General features: G+C 45.7%; 1 protein-coding gene across 3 annotated transcripts in view; it reads left to right on the top strand.

Moving 5' to 3' along the window:
• KDM5B (lysine demethylase 5B) overlaps window positions 1-19,800 on the top strand; it is a 211,111-nt gene that overhangs the window by 183,191 nt on the left and 8,120 nt on the right. For all 3 annotated transcript variants that reach the window (XM_030561061.1, XM_030561062.1, XM_030561059.1), the window contains 2 exons: window positions 2,319-2,804; window positions 5,317-5,428. In XM_030561061.1, coding sequence (XP_030416921.1) covers window positions 2,319-2,804; window positions 5,317-5,428 — 598 coding nt within the window. The remainder of the gene's footprint in view (window positions 1-2,318; window positions 2,805-5,316; window positions 5,429-19,800) is intronic.

The raw sequence follows: 19,800 nt of genomic DNA, 5'->3' as shown, positions 1-19,800 counted from the left end.
TTTGCAAGTACTTTGAAGGACAGAATTTGAATTCAAAATGATCTTGGCAAACTGGAGAATTAGTCTGAAATAAACAGAATGAAATTCAATAAGGACAAATGCAAAATACTGCACTTAAGATGGAATAATCAATTGCACAAATACAAAATGGGAAATGACTGCCTAAGAAGGCATACTGCAGAAAAGGACCTGGAGGGTAATAGTGGATCATAAACTAAATATGAGTCAACATTGTAATACAGTTGCAAAAAAAGGCAAACATCATTTTAGGATATACTGACAGGAGTGCTGAAGGAAAGACAGAAGTGGTAGTTTTTCCACTCTTCTCAGCACTGATAGTCTCAACTGGAGTATTTTGTGTCCAGTCCTGAGCACCACAGTTTAGGAAAGATGTGGACAACTTGGAGAAAACACAGAGGAAAGCAACAAAAATGATTAAAGGTCTAAAAACCATGACAAGGAAAGACTGAAAAAAATGGGTTTGTTTAGCCTGGAGAAGAACAGTGCGGGAGAGTGGGGGGTAAAAGGTAGTTATAAAGAGCAGGATGATGCCTTGTCCTCAGTTGATAAGGAGAACAATTTAAGAAGTCATGGGCTTAAATTGCCACAAGGGAGATCTAGGTTAGACGTTAAGAATAACTTCCAAACTGTGTGAGTAGATAAGCATAGAACATATTACCTAGGGAGGTTATAGAATCTCCATTATGAGAGGTTTTTATGTAAAGATTAGACATACACAAGCCAGGTATGCTCTAGAAATAATTAGTCTTGCCTCTGTGCAGAGGACTGGACTAGATAACCCACTGAAGTCCCTTCTAGTCCTACATTTCTGCATTTCTGTTCTGATTGCCCCAGAATGGGTGACACAACATTGGTTGTTGGATCTACTGCAGCTCTCACAAGAGTCTCCCCACAATTCCAGACCTGTTGACCTAGAAGAGAAATCAGATTTACCATCCAGACTTAGACTCTTGCCTCTTGACAGCATGGGTTATAGGACTTTGACAGATCTGGCACCACCCTGTTTGGAGAAGGTACAGAAGAGTCTGTTAAACTTCAGGAAGCATTGGACTCGCCTGGATTATGATCATAAGTAGAAAAGGTTTTCTTTGTGAGCATCCGGCAATAAAATAAACACAGGTTCAGCAGCTGTTCAATCTGTAATGGAGTACTTCATTTTAAATCCTTGGGACTATCCATATCATCAATAAAAGTACATCTCTCAGCCAACTCATCTCATCACAGCTTAGTCAGGCAAAACTCTCTGTATTTTGTAATAAAAAGGTTTTTGGATGGGTTTTAAAGTATATCTACCTATAGTTAGAGAACCCACACCAACACAGGACCTCAGTTTAGTACTTAGCTCATGAAGCCTCCTTTTATTATAGCTATCACTTCTGCTGCAGGCTCTCAAGGCTGACCCTCCCTCCCCCTTATGGTCTTTCACAAAGTTCCTCCTTCACACACCCCAAATTTCTCCAGGCGTCACTCCCCACTTAGGAGAAGCTAATCTACACACATTGGATGTTACAAGAACATTACCCTGCTATTTGATTAGATCTGAAGAATACAGGAAATTGCCTAAACTGTCTCTTATGGGGAAATTCAGGCAGTTACATCCCAATGCCGTTCCAAGTGGGTTAGACTCTACTGAAGAGTGTTATAAACATGCCAGTGCTCCTCTTCCAGAAGTGTGTAGAGTGCACCCAACTAGAATGAAGGCTGCTTCCTTATTATTGATCTGTAGAGGTCCCTCTTGAAGCTCAGTTTAGACCATCACCACACACTGTGCCTTAGATCTGACATCTAGATCAGATCCTCAGTTTGGTAAAGAAGTATTAAAATCTCTGTTTAACTAGGCCTTCTCATCTCACTGTTTGGAAGGAGAAGCACTGTTTGCCAAACTCCCAAGAGTGGGAGTGTGTGTAGGCCACTGACAGAAGAAGTGAAGGTTGCTCACTTGTAACCAGAGTTCTTTGAGATGGACTCTGCCCATTCATGCTCCCCATCCGGCTTCCCCTGTTCCTTGGAATCCTAGCTATAACTCTGGACCCAAGAAAGGTGGTAGAAGGAATTGAGGCAGATAGAGCCCCGAGCCCACTCTTACAGGCTCACCCTCCAAATGTTAGTATCAGGGATCATGAGAGCGTTTCAGCTGGCACTGTTACTGGAAGATCTAATGTGCATCATTGGCACATCTCAAGAGTGTGAATGTTCAGAGGTCACTCAAAAAACTCCAGTGACTAACCTACATTTAGAGAGGGATTCTGTTTTTGCTGATCCTGGAATTAAATGCATTTGTTTTAAATCCCTTGCAGATGGCTGCACTTGGGGAAGCCCGTTTAAAGGAGATGGAGGCACTGCGTTCTCTGAGAGCAGCAAATGAAAGGAAGGTGCTATCTAATGAAGATGATGCAGAGATGAAAGTTTGCCTTTGCCAGAAAGAGCCAGCAGCACCAATGATACGATGTGAACTCTGCAGAGCGGTCTTTCATACCAGCTGTATTTCAGTGCCCAGTATTTTTCAGAGACCATGTGTTTGGCTCTGTCCTCACTGCCATAGATCAGAAAAGCCACCTTTAGAAAAAATCCTCCCTTTACTGGCTTCCCTGCAGCGTATCCGTGTGAGGCTTCCTGAGGGAGATGCTTTACGGTATATGATAGAGAGAACTGTGAAATGGCAGCACAGAGCACAACAAATGTTATATTCAGGGAATCTAAAACTTATACAAGACAAAATTGGCTCAGGATTATTGTACAATACATGGCAAGCCACAGCGTACCAGTTGCCAGAGACAAACAAGGTGAGATTGACTTTACTTCTAGGATTGATCTGAGCTCAGCAAGAGCAGTTTGCCAAATTTCTTTGCATTTTGTAGATTCTACTTGAAACAGATTAATTATATATTCACTTCAAAAAAGTATTATTATGGCAGATTATTATTGTATTGCTGGCTAATTCTCAAGTGTTGATCCCTCTACAACTTTGAGGAAATGGTTTTCCTTGTTAACTGGGGAGTATGCATGTAGTATTCACCATGTTGTCCAGCAACTTGGAATGCTGCATTCCTCCCATGCTGGAACTGAGAATACTGCATCCTTCTCAATGACTATCCTTTTGGATTAAGTCTCTGCTGAAGATTTAGTATCCCTACCTATCCTGTTAACACACCATTTTGTGTGTGTGTATGCATGCATGCATGTGGAATGGGGGAGAGGGGTGTAGCTGAGGGGGTGTAGAAGATGTATATGTTAAGATGAGTAGAGCCTTTAACAACACAAAGTGGGGTGACAGGGTGTACGATGAGTTTCATTTTCCTGAAAGAGGGGGACATAGTTTTCAGAAGTGCAGAATTGCTGTTATTTGGGTGTTAACAATCACAGTAAAGATGTTATGGGACCTCTAGGGGTAAAAGTTCCTTCAGCAAAACCAGACTTGATTTTTCTGATTTTTCTAAGGCAAAAAACAAACCCCAAAATACTTTAAAAGAAAAGTTTCAGGTCTTTGTGCATCAAAAAACAAACCACAAAACCTCCTTTGCAGGTCACTTTTAAGGTGTCTGTAGCTTGAAGTAAATCTCTCAACTGGCTGAAATGTCTTACTCTTGTTAGCCCAATCTTGTTCAATATCAGATTTGTCTATTTGGTCACTTTTGACCTGCCTAATTATGTTTTAAGAAAAATTCTAGCTGTTTTTGGTAGTCATGTAAATCAGATACTTCTGCTACAAATTTTAAAATGGGGTCCATAAAATTAAGCACCCAAGTCCTTATTCAAGTGCCTAAATAAACTTGTCCTACTTGTTACGATTGCTGAGCAACCACAGCTCCCATTGAAGATAACCAGATAACTTACATATTTAAATACGTGACTTTAACCACCCAAGTTTGAATATCTTGGCTAATGACTTTAGTGAAGAATGTGGAAGTTTTAGCTTAGTTTGAGAAAATTTGCCTAAAAAATAGTCATGAGCAATTGGTTTAGGGCCAGATTTTCAAAGGTGTTGAGATGCCTAAAGATGCAGTTAGGCATCAAGTGGGGTTTTTAAAAGTTTTTTTTCTCCTGCTGATAATTGCTCATCTTAATTAATTAGCTTCTTAGAGTTGGTAGGGCAACTCCTACCTTTTTATGTTCTCTGTATGTGTATATATATCTCCTTACTTTATGTTCCATTCTATGCATCCGATGAAGTGGGCTATAGCCCACGAAACCTTATGCTCAAATAAATTTGTTAGTCTCTAAGATGCCACAAGTACTCCTGTTTTTTTGCAGATACAGACTAACACGGCTGCTAATCTGAAACTGATCTAATTCCCAATGGTTTCCATTGAGATAGGCACCTAATCTGCTTGGTCATTTTTGAAAACTCCATTTGGTGCTTAGCTGCATCTTTAGGCACCTCAGTACCTTTGAAAATCTGGCACTTATTCTGTTTCCACCCTGTTATCCCTGTATTGAGTCCATTAAAGCATATCTTCCAGAAAGGCATCCCACCTGGATTTGAAGACATCAAGATATGAATAGAATTTAGGTCTACTAAGTCCCAAGCCAGTGCCCTAGCCACTGGACCACACTGTGTCCTCCTATAAAAGAATATTTGTTTACACTGGGGTGTCAGACTTGTTTGGAGGAGAAAGTTGAATTCTAGATTTAATTGAAGTGTGTGGTCTAGCCTCAGTTCATAGCTGAAATGCCCTGAGGTCAATGAAAGGTTAGTTCAGGAGAGAAGACAGCCTTTATTTAATAGCTACGAGTTACTTTCTAATCTATGTGTTTTGATGCATGTTAATCTACACTTTAAACTGTCCTTGCAATTAATCCTGTGACTAGTACAAAATCTCAGTGCAAGAATTCCCGTCTCATTTTTAAGAAGTCAAGGAAATTAGCTATAAAAGTTATATTAATGCAGCATTGGGACTGAGATTTTACAGACACCAAAGTCAAGAAAGTCTGTTATTCCCAGGTGACCATAACTTGGCTCCACTGTACATGCCCACACTTTTCCATTAGAGATCTTATAAAGTGGTAGAAGAAGCTAGATCAGTGCAGTGGGGACACTTTGCATGGTCTCTGTGGAATCCATAATTCACAGCTTTTCATGTAAAAAGTCCAGCCATAACATGGCTTTTAATAAATTTCCAGGTTTAAGGTGAAGGAGGATTCAAGGAATTTGATAGAATTAATGAGTTGTGATACTAAAAGTTAAAACATTTCAAATAGAAAAATAAGTGTTTGTTTTGTTGCAACGTCTGACACATTTAACTAAAAATTTGTTATACAAAAAGGTATGTTTAATAAATGTTTCTCTTTCCTTAGGTATCTCAGACAATTGATGCAATATCTTTGTCTCTGCCTCATGACTGGGATAACAGAACCATGTATTTACATTCTCCCTTTTCTTCAGGACAGAACTGCATTCCCTTTCATGGTTTGTTATGCTTCGCTTACATTTTTCAATATATGACTGGGAGATCTGAAGCATAAAAATGGGGGCCCTGCCTTGTTCTCTGGTCCTTGCTTTTGAGTCATGGAGATTAGAGGGATTTGTTCATAAAGTCAGTTTGGGCTGAACCACAAGCTGGGAAGCCAGATGAATGGACATCATCTTTCTAAGGCAGGCCTCATAGTCTAGGAGCATGTTAATTCCCTGGGCAAGTAAATGATAGAAAGGTAAGTGATGTGTCATTTTATTGATAAATATCTACAGAATCATAATTTCAATGGTGTCACTTTCTGCGGCATGACGGTGGGGTCTCACTGCCTTCCCCGGGCTCCAAACTCCACGTCCTTCGGTTGGTTGAAATTTTGATAATACAATGTTTGCAGAAATGGCTTGAGTTGGGAGAGCCCTTTCTCACATCAATACAATGGTACCAGACATGACAAATCTATAACAATTAAGTGGATATATATTCAAAAAATGTTCAAAAATCAATTTTTTAAATTGTAATTTAACATAGGCTTGTCAAACATATAGCCCTCACAAAGATAAATTGTGACCCTCAGCTGACAGTACTGTGCTGTCAGTTAATGCACAGCACATACCTGATTAATATTTTGTAATGTTCCAGATTACTATAAATAGGAGTGCTTCAAGTTGATTCGCCATCATCAGCAAAAAAGAAACAGTTTAGTGGTATTGATTGTCAACTTTGTTTATTATTTCAAAAGAGTTGTAGTGAGGCAATGGTTAAGACGTCAGCATCCAGCCAGAAATTACTGGAATCCATCCGCAAATGGTATGCGCATTGTTACCTAACATACATGACATAACTAATTACAATACCAAAGTAATTTATTACAAAATTCTTGTTTTTACTTTGGTCTTGATAGTTTTAGACATCAATGGGGAAATGAAGCATACCAACTAGTAGTTGAATCTTTGGACAATACCACTGCGGAGGACTGGTTAAACACAACATTTAGTGGCATCTTGCATGCTATAAGACATGCGCGCGTAAACTGAATTTAGGAAGGTTGGAAAGGAAGTATATCAAGCATCAGGAAAAAGTTGAAGATGCTGGGACAAGTGCCCGCTGTGGGCAAGGTTCACCTTACACTAGATCTGCTGCAGCAGCACAGGAGCCAGCAAACAGAGTTGTGAACAGTGGAGTTGCAGTGGGAGTTTGCAAGGGGAGTTTGCAGAGGAGACTAAGAGACCTAGGCAGAGGAGTAGACAGGCTAATGAAGGGAGTGGATGGTGCTCAGCCAGTGTTCTGGTGCCTGTTGGGGGTTTGTTTTGCTGTGGCTGGTGGTGGTTTGCTTTGGTTTGTGTTTCCTGGACTAACAGGTTTTAGGTGGGAAGGCTTTGACCGATACAGACTCAGCACTGAAAGACACAATGAGGATGACTGGATGTGGAAGCTGCGGCATGTACATGATCCTGGAGGGGGTACCTGAAAAGAGTTTCGTCTGCATGAAGTGTCACCTGATAGAGCTGATGGAAGAAAAGATCTGAGGACTGGAGATGCAGGTGGAAACTCTGGCTGAGTTTAGAAGGGAGTTTGAGCAGATGATGGAGCAAAGACATGAGGAGGCTGAAGGGAAAAGCTCAGGCTTGCAGATGGAAGCAGGACCAAAGAATTCTGAGGAGACACTGCTGGGTAAGGAAAGTGGATAGTGGAAGCGTGTGACTAAGAGAACCAGGCAGAGGAAAAGATGGGCCAGTGAAGGATAAATAGAGCTCAGGAACAGGTTTGCAGAGCTGGAAAATGAAGAAGAGGCACAGCAGGTGATCGCTGAAGGTGAGAGGGCAAGGAAGAAGAGAAGAACAGCTAGTCCTATAGGAAGAGGGGAAGAGTCAATGGAGACAACACCAAATATGAGCCCCAGGGGTATATGGGATGGGTTGCGGAGGATTGCAAGGGACAATAGAATTCGAGAGGACTTGCAGCCAGAGGGAACAGGGTATAGACTGGAGAATCGCACCCTCATCAGGAAAAGGCAGGAGAACAGAAGACTGTGCTGTGTGCCTGGTGCTAGGATATAGGATGTGGACCTGAGGCTAAAAAGGATCCTAACGGGAGCAGGAAAGAATCTGCTGATTGTCCTTCATATGGGAACGAATGATAGAGCTAGATTCTTGTTGGAACATATCAAGGGAGACTATGCCAGGCTGAGGAAGACGCTTAAGGAAATCGAGGCTCAGGTGATCTTCAGTGGGATACTGCCCGTTCTTAGAGAGAGGCCACAAAGGTGTGACAAGATTATGGCAATCAACAGATGGCTCAGGCAGTGGTGCTGTAAGTTGGGCTTTGGGATGTATGGCCACTTGGAAGTATTCATGGACAGAGGACTTTTCTCTAGGGATGGACTTCACCTGAGTAAGGAGGGAAATAGACTTCTAGGATGGAGGCTGGCACAACTGATTAAGAGAGGTTTAAACTAGGAATTTGGGGGAGATTGTTGGGAGATGTCCAAGTAATCGCCACAATGGAATTTAACATTGAGAGGGAAGAAAACAAAATAAGAAAGGATACAGCCACGGGCAGGAGAATGGACATAAGGAGGAAGGGTAGCATAGATACCAGTCTAATAAGTGATACTGGTGGTAGAATGTCTGTGCCAAATCGGGTAGAGAATGACAGTGAAGCCAAACGGCAAAAATTAAGATGTTTGTACACTAATGAGAGGAGCCTACGTAACAAAATGGAGGAACTAGAGCTACTGATGCAAGAAGTGAAACCAGATATTGTAGGGATAACAGAAACATTGTGGAATAATAATCATGACTAGAGTACAGGTATTGAAGGCTGTGTGCTGTTTAGGAAAGACAGAAATAAAGGCAAAAGTGGTGGAGTAGCATTGTATATCAGTGATGAGGTAGACTGTAAAGAAAGAAGTAGTGATGGAATGGATAAGACAGAGTCTGTCTGGGCAAAAATCACATTGGGAAAGAAAGCTACTAGAGCTTCCCCTGAGATAGTGCTTGGGGTGTGCTACAGACTGCCGGGATCTGATTTGGATATGGATAGAGACCTTTTTAATGAAGTAAACACTAATGGGAATTGTGTGATCATGGGAGACTGTATCTTCCCAGATATAGACTGGAGGACAAGTGCTAGTAATAATAATAGGTCTCAGATTTTCCTGGATGTAATAGCTGATGGATTCCCTCACCAAGTAGTTGAAGAACCAACAAGAGGGGGATGCCATTTTAGATTTGTTTTTGGTGAGTTGTGAGGACCTCATAGAAGAAATGGTTGTAGGGGACAACCTTGGTTCGAGTGATCGTGAGCTAATTCAGTTCAAACTAGATGGAAGGATAAACAAAAATAGATCTGGGACTAGGGTTTTTTATTTCAAAAGGGCTAACTTTAAAGAATTAAGGAAATTTAGTTAGGGAAGTGGATTGGACTGAAGAACTTGTGGCTCTAAAGGCAGAGGAGGCCTGGAATTACTTCAAGTCAAAGTTGCAGAAACTATCAGAAGTCTGCATCCCAAGAAAGGGAAAAAATTTATATGCTGGAGTAGACCAAGCTGGATGAGCAAGCATCTCAGAGAGGTGATTAAGAAAAAGCAGAAAGCCTACAAGGAGTGGAAGATGGGAGGAATTAGCAAGGAAAGCTACCTTATTGAGGTCAGAACATGTAGGGATTAAGTGAGAAAGGCCAAAAGCCATGTAGAGTTGGACCTTGCAAAGGGAATTAAAACCAATAGTAAAAGGTTCTCTAGCCATATAAATAAGAAGAAAACAAAGACAGAAGAAGCGGGACCGCTAAACACTGAGTATGGAGTGGAGGTTAACGATAATCTAGGCATGGCCCAATATCTAAAGAAATGCTTTACCTCAGTCTTTAATGAGGAGCTTAGGGATAACGGTAGGATGACAAATGGGAATGAGGATATGGAGGTAGATATTACCACATCAGAGGTAGAAGCCATACTTGAACAGCTTAATGGAACTAAATCGGGGGACCCAGATAATCTTCATCCAAGAATATTAAAGGAACTGGCACATGAAATTACAAGCCCATTAGCAAGAATTTTCAATGAATCAGTAAACTCAGGGGTTGTGCCTTACGACTGGAGAATTGCTAACATAGTTCCTATTTTTAAGAAAGGAAAAAAGGTGATCTGAGTAACTATAGGTCTGTTAGTTTGACATCTGTAGTATGCAAGGTCTTGGAAAAAGTTTTGAAGGAGAAAGTAGTTAAGAACATTGAGGTCAATGGTAATTGGGACAAAATACAACATGTTTTACAAAAGGTAGATTGTGCCAAACCAACCTGATCTCCTTCTTTGAGAAGGTAACAATTTTTTTACATAAATGAAATGCAGTGGATCTAATTTACCTTGATTTCAGTAAGGTATTTGATTTGGTTCCACATGGGGATTTATTAATTAAATTGGAAAAGATGGGGATGAATATGAAAATTGAAAGGTGGATAAGGAACTGGTTAAAGGGGAAACTACAACGGATCATACTGAAAGGTGAACTGTCAGGCTGGAAGGAGGTTACTAGTGGAGATCCTCACGGATCGGTTTTGGGACCAATCTTGTTTAATCTTTTTATTACTGACCGTGGCACAAAAAGTGGGAATGTGCTAATAAAGTTTGTGGATGACACAAAGCTGGGAGGTATTGCTAACACAGAGAAGGACCAGGATGTCATACAGGAAGATCTGGATGACCTTGTAAATTGGAATAATAGTAATAGGATGAAATTTAACAGTGAAAAGTGCAAGGTCATGCATTTAGGGATTAATAAAAATAACTTTGGTTATAAATTGGGGACATATCAGTTGGAAGTAACCTCAGGGTATTGGTTAATCACAGGATGACTATGAGCCACCAATGTGATATGACCGTTAAAAAAGATAATGCGGTCTTGGGATGCATCAGGCGAGGTATTTCCAGTAGAGATAAGGAGGGTTAGTACCGTTATACAGGCACTGGTGAGACTTCATCTGGAATGTTATGTGCAGTTCTGGTCTCCCATGTTTAAGATGGATGAATTCAAACTGGAACAGGTACAGAGAAGGGCTACTAGGATGATCCGAGGAATGGAAAACCTCTCTTATGAAAGGAGACTCAAAGAGCTTGGTTTGTTTAGCCTAACCAAAAGAAGGCTGAGGGGAGACATGATTGCTCTTTATAAATATATCAGAGGGGAAAATATCGGGGAGGGAGAGGAATTATTTAAGCTTAGTACCAATGTGGACACAAAAACAAATGGATATAAACTGGACACTAGGAAGTTTAGACTTGAATTAGATGAAGGTTTCTAACCATTAGAGGAGTGAAGTTCTGGAACAGCCTTCCAAGGGGAGTAGTGAGGGCAAAAGACATATCAAGCTTAGTCTTGAAGCCAGATAAGTTTATAGCGGGGATAGTATGATGGGATAGCCTAATTTTGGCAATTAATTGATCTTTGATTATTAGCAGGTAAATATGCCCAATGATCTGTGATGGGATGTTAGGTGGGGTGGGATCTGAGTTACTACAGAGAATTCTTTCCTGGATGCTGGCTGGTGAGTCTTGCCCACGTGCTCAGGGTTTAACTGATTTCCCTGGAGGAAAATTCCTTCCCGACCCCAAATATGGCAGATTGGCAGAGGCCCTGGAGGTTTTTTGCCTTCCTCTGCAGCATGGGGCACAGGTCAGTTGCTGGAGAATTCTCTGCACCTTGAGGTCTTTAAACCACGATTTGAGGACTTCAGTAACTTAGACATAGGTTAAGGGTTTGTTCCAGGAGTGGGTGGGTGAGATTCTGTGGCCTGCATTGTGCAGGAGGTCAGACCAGATGATCATAATGGTTCCTTCTGACCTTAGTCTGTGAGTCTATAAGAACATCTGCTTCTTCTGTGGGAAGTCAGAAGGCACCCATTAAGCACTGTTTCAACACATGAGATGAGTGAGAAACTGTATGAAGCAGTCAAATTTTGGTGAGAATGTTGAATGAAAAATAAAGGAAAGTGGTGCATTGACATAAGATGGCCCCACATATGATATTGTGTATCACATTGAGTGTCACACCAAGAATGTATGTAAAACATAGTTATTTTTCTACTGCAAACTGTGGGACTCAGCTGGAATTGATAAATTGCTATGTAGGTGTTTTGAATGGGATTGAAGAGGAACAAATGTTTAGCAGAAAGGCTCCTAAAGTATTTATTGAAGATGAACTATGGGATGTGGACACAGTTTTAGCCATCCTGTCTGCAGAAATGAAACTCAGCATATATCCTTAAAAGATCCAAAAAATGTGGCACTATCAAAAGCAAATGCATGTCTTGCAAGGACTTTCTAAGCCAGCACTTACTGACAATGTGACTGGTACCTTATTGCAGTGAAGGCCTTTCGGCATAGCAGTTTGAGAGAGTATGACCGAAGTACAAGCTCTCAACAAACCGTTAACACCTGTCAAGACTTGGCTGAACACTTTATTATGAAGACACAGGAAATATTGCATCTATGACAAAGTCCATCTCCTGTTTGAAATGAATGCAGAGGAATCAATATTACCGAAAAGAAGAGACTTTATGATATTGCACCTATTCAATACAAAATCATTGACTCCACAAACATCTCAAATGTCACAATGAAGAAGTTACTGTCACATACTCTCATGAAGGACAAGTTAACCCTATATTTTACAGGAAAAACATTCTAGCATGCGAAAAATTGCTCAAAGAATTTTGTCATTTCCGGATGTAATGAAACTACTTCCTCACACTATTCAGTGAAGATCCTTCGTAGTTCTCATCGAGAGGTTGTCGTTAAAATTATGTTGCATGCCATCAATACTGCAGAGAGAGGTGCTACCTAACTCCAGATTTTTGTACAAGACACACATGTTCTAGTGCTCTCTGCGAGGCACTACCTAAGACTTTCACGAGATTGTTTTTTTGTGCTTGTTGGGGAACAGAATTGCTCTATGTCCCTTAGAGATGTGTTCCCATTACTCAGACTATTAAAAGTCACTGCACTCCCAGGCTTCTGCGCCCTCTTAGGATGCGGCAGTATTGGAAGGTTGACTGGAAAGATAAAATTATCTTAGTGGACAGTATTTGATTCAGTCTCCGAAGGTACTCTGCTTGCTCTGAAGGTGCTTGGAATGGCTGAGACAGTCACTTATGAGTTCATAAATGCACTGGAGGTATTCATGTGCCTGACTTACAATTTGAAGACCAGCATTATGACACTTGCAGAGGTATGTTGGTGGACATTTTCCAAGAAGCAGGCAAACTGAGAAAAAGTGTCACTAAGATTGGGTGCAGTTATACCTGCTATTAAGAGGGCAAATTGTCACGCAATGGAATGGCTCTGGGATGATTTAGTGCATCCCAAGCTACCCTTCCCAACCGGGTATGGATGGGTCTTGGAGGATGGAGTAATCATATCAATTGCATGTGAAATATGATGCACTTCTAAATCAGTCTTTCAGGTAATCAACTGTTTGTGCAAAGACCAGATGATAACCACACGGCAAATGTTGGGCCAGCAACCTGCCTTGTATGGAGGTACGCAAGAGCAGCATGGATGAGGATCAGTATGATGATGTGTTTAGCAGTGGTTCCTTAGACAGAGACAACACTATGATGTTTTTAGTCCTATATGACCAGGCTGACTTCCCTAGGTTTACCAAAAGTCAATGTCTCTTTTTTGTTATGTAAGCAATGCATCCCTGTTGTAAAGAATAATTTAAAAAAGTTGATTTCTAAATACACCTCTACCTCGATAAAACGCTGTCCTTGGGAGCCAAAAAATCTTACTGCGTTATAGATGAAACTGCGTTATATCAAACTTGCTTTGATCCACCGGAGTGCGCAGCCCCGCCCCCCCGGAGCACCACTTTACCGCCTTATGTCCGAATTCATGTTATATTGGGTCGTGGTATATTGAGGTAGAGGTATATTTTTCTCAAATATGTATCTACATAATGTTCTAGGGTTCTCATGTTTGGTACCAGTGGTCCATGGAAGAAAGGTCTTTCGAATGATACCCAACTTGACCCATTTCCAACAACATTGTATTATCAAAAATTCAATCAATCGGAAGGCCTGGAGCTGGGAGCCAGGCAGGCAGTGAGTGCCTGCTGCCATGCTGCAGAGGATGACACTATTGAAATGGCACTTCTGTAGATTTTTACTAATCAAATGACACCTCCATTATCGTACTGATCTGTTCTTCGAGTGATTGCTCATATCCATTCCAGTTAGGTGTGTGCGCGCCGTGCGTGCACGCTTGTCGGAAGATTTTTACCCTAGCAACTCCAGTGGGTCGGCAGGTAACCCCCTGGAGTGGCGCCGCCATGGCACTGGATATATATCCCTGCCGACCTGTCCGCTCCTCAGTTCCCTCTTACCGCCCGTGTCGGTTGTTGGAACAGTGGAGCGCGGCTTAGCTGTCCTCCCACTTCCCTAGCTTCTCTTTGTTCATCTTATCTCTTGTTGTGTATAGTTGACTTAGTCCATAGTATAATTAGTTTTATAGTTTATAGTTGTTAGTTAGTTGTTGTACATAGTTTAGTGGGGTTTGGGCTCTAGCCCTTCCCCACACCCGGTGTCCGGGCCCATGCCCGGTTCACCAGGGTTTAAACCGTGCTCGGCCTGTAAAAAGCCGATGCCCACAAGCGATCCCCACGACCCTTGCTTAAAGTGCCTCGGGGAATCGCACATCTCCGACAAGTGCTGCATTTGCAAGGCCTTTAAGCCGCGGACTAAAAAGGAGAGGGACTTTCAGGTAAAGACTCTCCTTATGGAGGCAGCCCTTAACCCTCCGTCCTTGGCACCGAGCGCTGACAGTGCTCCTCTGGCACCAGACCACGCCACCAAGACACCTCAGCACCGGCCTCCTCCGGCGCAGGGACCTGACCGAAGGCCTTCAACTTCCTCCACACCTTCAGTGCAGACTCGTCTGGATTGCCCGGCACCTACCCCTGCCGCAGCACTGACGACTGTGGTACCGTTGATTCTGGTCCTGAGAGGGCCGTCGAGTCCGGTCCAGGAGAGCTCCCCGGTGAGACCTGTGGTCGAGCTGACTGTCCCCTCCACGCCGGAGACATTCTCCTCAGCCAGGGACCTTATTGCAATGACTGAATCTGCCCTGCCTCAACCCCCGGCACCGCTGGTGCAGGTTCTCCATTCCAGAGGCAAGCCTGCCGCTATGAGGCCTCCTTCGCTGGAGTCGACGAGCCGGCACTGGTCCCGATCCAGGTCCCAGCACCACTCCAGGTCTCGTGGTCGATCCCGATCTTGACACCGCTCGCAGTCCTGGCACCGCTCACCCAGGCGGCACCGGTCATACTCACGGCACAGATCCACCTCTCATCCCAGTCGGTACTCTCGATACCGCTCCGGCTCTAGGCACCACTCCCAGCACCGAGACTCTTGCAGTCGGTCCCATCATAGACACTTGAGATCCAGGTCGACCTTCCAGCACCGCGCTTGTTGCAGTTCCCGGTCTCAGTCTCGGCACCGATGCGATTCCCAGTACCGATCCCCGGCACCGAGGAGATCTCCAACGACGGGAGTGAGGGACTCATACCAGCCTTATTCGGCTCCTCCATGGCTGTCCCAACAGCCGTCCCTGTCATCTCAGGCGGACAATGTATATGCCTCGGACACCGACGTGCCTGCTGCCTTGTTCAGCGAGTCCCAGCCTCACGATCATGGTCCGCAGCAGTGGGGATTCTGGACACCCTGGGTGTACCATCAGGCCCAAGGCCCTCCCCTAGGTCCACCGCGCTCGTCAGCCTCGGAACACAGGGCACCGGAGGCCACGATTACATGCCCTCCCCCTCCTACTATGGAGGAAGGGTTGACCCAGCCTCAGGACTCCGAGCTCCCCAGGGAGACGGACACGATGCTTCAGGCAGAGCCCTCATCAGACCCGCTCGTTCCAGGTCTCTCCTCCTTCATCCTTCCCTGACGAGGCTGTAGCTGGAACCTCGTTGGCCAGCCCTCCTCCAATTGATCTCAGGGCCCACCAGGACCTCCTCAGGCATGTTGCACAGAACATGAACTTACAAGCCGAGGCGGTCCCGGAGGTCCAAGACCCAGTGGTGGACATATTGTCATCCGATGCCCCTACTAGAGTGGCTCTCCCATTTATCAAGACCATACAGGCCAATACCACTACAATATGGCAGTCTCCGGCCTCTGTTCCGCCTGCCTCACGAGGAGTAGAGCGCAAATACATGGTGCCCTCAAAGGACTATGAATATCTATATGTACATCCTTCTCCTTGCTCCCTCGTTGTCCAGTCGGTTAACGAGAGGGAGCGCCAAGGCCAACAGGCCCCAGCCCCTAAATCGAAGGACGCAAGGCACATGGACTTGCTTGGGTGTAAAGTTTACTCTGTGGGAGCCCTCCAGCGCCGGGTGTCCAACCAGCAAGCCCTCCTTAGTCGCTATAGCTACAACACCTGGGCGGCGGCGGACAAATTTAAGGAGCTGCTGACTCTGGCCGCCCTGACTCTGGCCTCTGGTGTGACTATGCGCCGTATCTCGTGGCTGCAAGTCTCCAGCCTCCCCCTGGAGCTCCAGCCCACTATTCAGGACCTTCCATTCAAGGGCCAAGGACTGTTTTCGGACAAAACTGACCCTAGGCTGCAGAGCCTAAAAGACAACAGGGTCATTATGCGCTCGTTAGGGATGCACACACCTGTAACTCAGCGCAGGCCCTTCCAACCCCAACAGCACCGCCCTTATCCTCAACCCCGGCAGAGACAAGACTTCGCCAGATGGCGAGGCAGAAACGGCCACCGGAGGCAATCAGGCAACCAAGGGGGACAGAACCAAAGCTCCTCCAAGCCTTCCTCCGGGCCAAAACCTTCCTTTTGAAGGTGCTCCCAAGGGCGTTGTACCAGTTTCTTTAAAGGATCCATCCCCGCCCTTTTCCAACCGGCTTTCTTCTTTCCTCCCTGCGTGGTCCCAGCTAACATCAGATCGTTGGGTCCTACGCACGCTGGAACTTGGATACTATCTGCAATTTATTTCAAACCCCCCCCTTCCACCCCCCTCCCTCGACCCTCTTCAGGGACCCCTCTCATGAGCAACTCCCCCTACAGGAGGTGCAAACGCTCCTCACCAAAGGAGCCATAGAGGAGGTACCGCAGCACGAGCGGGGCAAGGGGTTTTATTCCCGCTACTTCTTGATCCCCAAGGCGAAGGGAGGTCTCAGACCAATCCTCGATCTGCAGGAACTCAATAGATACATGGTAAAGTTGAAGTTCCGTATGGTATCCCTGGGGACTATTATCCCAATCCCTGGATCCTGCAGACTGGTACGCCGCCCTCAACATGCAAGATGCCTACTTCCACATAGCCATCTTCCCGCCTCACAGGAGGTTCCTCCGGTTCGTGGTCAACCGGCAGCATTTTCAGTTCGCGGTCCTCCCGTTCGGCCTCTCTACAACCCCAAGAGTATTCACCAAATGTATGGCTGTAGTCGTCGCCCACCTTCGCCGCAGTCGGATACACATCTTTCCGTATCTGGACGACTGGCTTATCCGTGGGACCTCCGAGACGCGAGTCCTCAGTCACGTCCGCATTGTCAAGAATCTTTTCCTACATCTAGGTCTAAAGATCAATGTGGAAAAATGGACTCTAATCCCCACTCAGAGGATAGAGTTTATTGGTGCCACCTTGGACTTGACTCTTGCCAAAGCCTGCCTACCACTGCCACGGTTCCAGGCTCTGACGGCCATCATCCGGAGGCTGCAAGCGGCTCCGCTAACTTCGGTACGCACTTTCTTCGCTCTCTTGGGCCACATGGCGGCCTGCACATTCGTAACGAACTACGCAAGACTGCGCCTACGGCCCCTCCAATCCTGGCTCAACTCGCAATACTGTCCAGCCATGGATCCTATCGTCACCATTCCCTCAACCATGCTAGATTCCTTCCAGTGGTGGCTGGATCCCTCCATGGTGTGTGCGGGGCTCCCATTCCACCCGTCCCAGCCCTCGGCGTCCCTCACAACGGACGCATCATCCCTCAGTTGGGGGGCTCACCTCGGGCACCTACACACCCAAGGCCGTTGGTCACCTCACGAACTGGACCTTCACATCAATATCTGGGAGCTGAGAGTGGTCCGCCTCGCTTGTCAGACGTTCCGACAGCACTTACACAACAGCCCTGCATTGGTATTCACTGACAACACAACAGCCATGCACTATATAAACAAACAGGGCGGCACGAGATCTTCACCCCTGTGTCAGGAAACCTTACGACTATGGACTTCTGCATAGCCCATTCTATACACCTCATCGCGTCCTTTCTCCCAGGAGTTTGGAACACGCTGGCGGATCACCTCAGCAGATCCTTCCTTTCCCACGAATGGTCGCTTCGCCCGGACGTTGCTCTTTCACTCTTCCGGAAGTGGGGATTTCCCCAGATAGACCTCTTTGCATCCCGCAGGAACTGGAAATGCCAGACATTCTGCTCCTTTCAAGGCCTCTCACCGGGTTCAAAGGCGGACACCTTCCTTGTGCCGTGAACAACACATCTGCTCTACGCCTTTCCACCGTTTCCACTCGTCCACAAGGTCCTACTGAAAGCACGCAGGGACAAAGCCCGCTTGATCATGATAGCTCCAGCGTGGCCTCGACAGCACTGGTACACCATGTTGCTAGACCTATCCATAGCCGACCCTGTTCCCCTGCCTCTTCATCTGGACCTGATCACCCAGGACCACAGTAAGCTCCGTCACCCGGACCTTCAGTCGCTCTACCTCACGGCATGACTCCTGCATGGCTGACTCACTCTGAGCTGCGTTGCTCCACCCCGATGCAGCAGGTACTCCTGGGTAGCAGGAAGCCTTCCACTAGAGCTACATATTTGGCCAAGTGGAAGCGCTTCGTGTGCTGGTGCATGGAGTGGAACTTCCTTCACGCCGAGGTCTCCATATCCAACATCTTGGTTTACCTCTGGTCCCTCAAACAACAGGGCTTGGCGGTATCATCTCTGAGGGTCCACTTGGCTGCCCTCTCTACATTCCACCCAGGAGAGGATGGCCGCTCGGTGTTTTCTCATCTGATGGTGTCTAGGTTCCTTAAGGGCCTAGAGCGCCTCTACCCTCAGGTACGCTGCCCTACCCCAACGTGGGACCTTAACCTGGTTCTTGCCAGACTCATGTCCCCTCCTTTTGAACCATTAGCAACTTGCTTCCTTCTCTACCTCCCCTGGAAAACCACTTTCCTGGTGGCCATCACGTCCGCGAGACGGGTTTCGGAACTTCGGGCCCTCACGGTGGACCCCCCGTATACTGTGTTCCACAGGGACAAGGTGCAGTTACGACTGCATCCGGCCTTTCTCCCCAAAGTGGTATCGGCCTTCCACGTTAACCAGGAGATCTTCCTCCCTGTCTTCTTCCCAAAACCGCATTCGTCTCTCAGGGAGCAGCTGCTACACTCCCTAGATGTTCATAGAGCGCTTGCTTTTTATATAGAGCGAACTAAGCCATTTCGCAGAACCCCCCAACTCTTTGTCGCGGTGGCTGAGCGGATCAAGGGGCTTCCTGTCTCCTCGCAGCTGATTTCCTCCTGGGTAACGTCGTGCATCCGTGCCTGTTACGACTTGGCTCACGACCCATCGGGCCACATGACTGCGCACTCCACCAGGGCTCAAGCATAATCAGCTGCTTTCCTCGCTCACGTGCCCATTTGTGAAATCCGTCGTGCAGTGACCTGGTCCTCGGTCCGCACCTTTGCCTCCCACTATGCCCTGGTTCAGCAGTCTAGGGATGACGCAGCCTTCAGCTCCGCCGTATTGCGCTCTGTGACATCTCACTCCGACCCCACCACCTAGGTAAGGCTTGGGAATCACCTAACTGGAATGGATATGAGCAATCACTCGAAGAGGAAAAGACAGTTACTCACCTTTGTGACTGTTGTTCTTCGAGATGTGTTGCTCATATCCATTCCACACCCGCCTTCCTTCCCCACTGTCGGAGTAGCCGGCAAGAAGGAACTGAGGAGCGGACGGTTCGGCAGGGGTATATATCCAGCGCCATGGCGGCGCCACTCCAGGGGGTGACCTGCCGACCCACCGGAGTTGCTAGGGTAAAAATCTTCCCACGAGCATGCACACGTGGCACGCACACCTAACTGAAATGGATATGAGCAACACATCTCGAAGAACAATAGTTACAAAGGTGAGTAATGGTCTTTTTCCTAGCATAGATGGTCTAACGTGGACCAAACCAGTATAGGGCGTAGTACAAATGGCATCTTTCCACTTCTCTCAAAAACCACCCTTGTTGCTTCCTGCCTTTCACTCCAGACATTTGCTGCTTCAGATTCCAAGGTCTGGCCTTATATTTAGTTTTTACTTTTGTGTGCTGTTAATATGGAAC

Source organism: Gopherus evgoodei, chromosome 4 (assembly GCF_007399415.2).
Source record: "Gopherus evgoodei ecotype Sinaloan lineage chromosome 4, rGopEvg1_v1.p, whole genome shotgun sequence".
Lineage (NCBI taxonomy): Eukaryota > Metazoa > Chordata > Testudines > Testudinidae > Gopherus > Gopherus evgoodei.
Note: the sequence above shows the minus strand (reverse complement) of the source record. Positions and strands in the feature narration are given on the sequence as shown.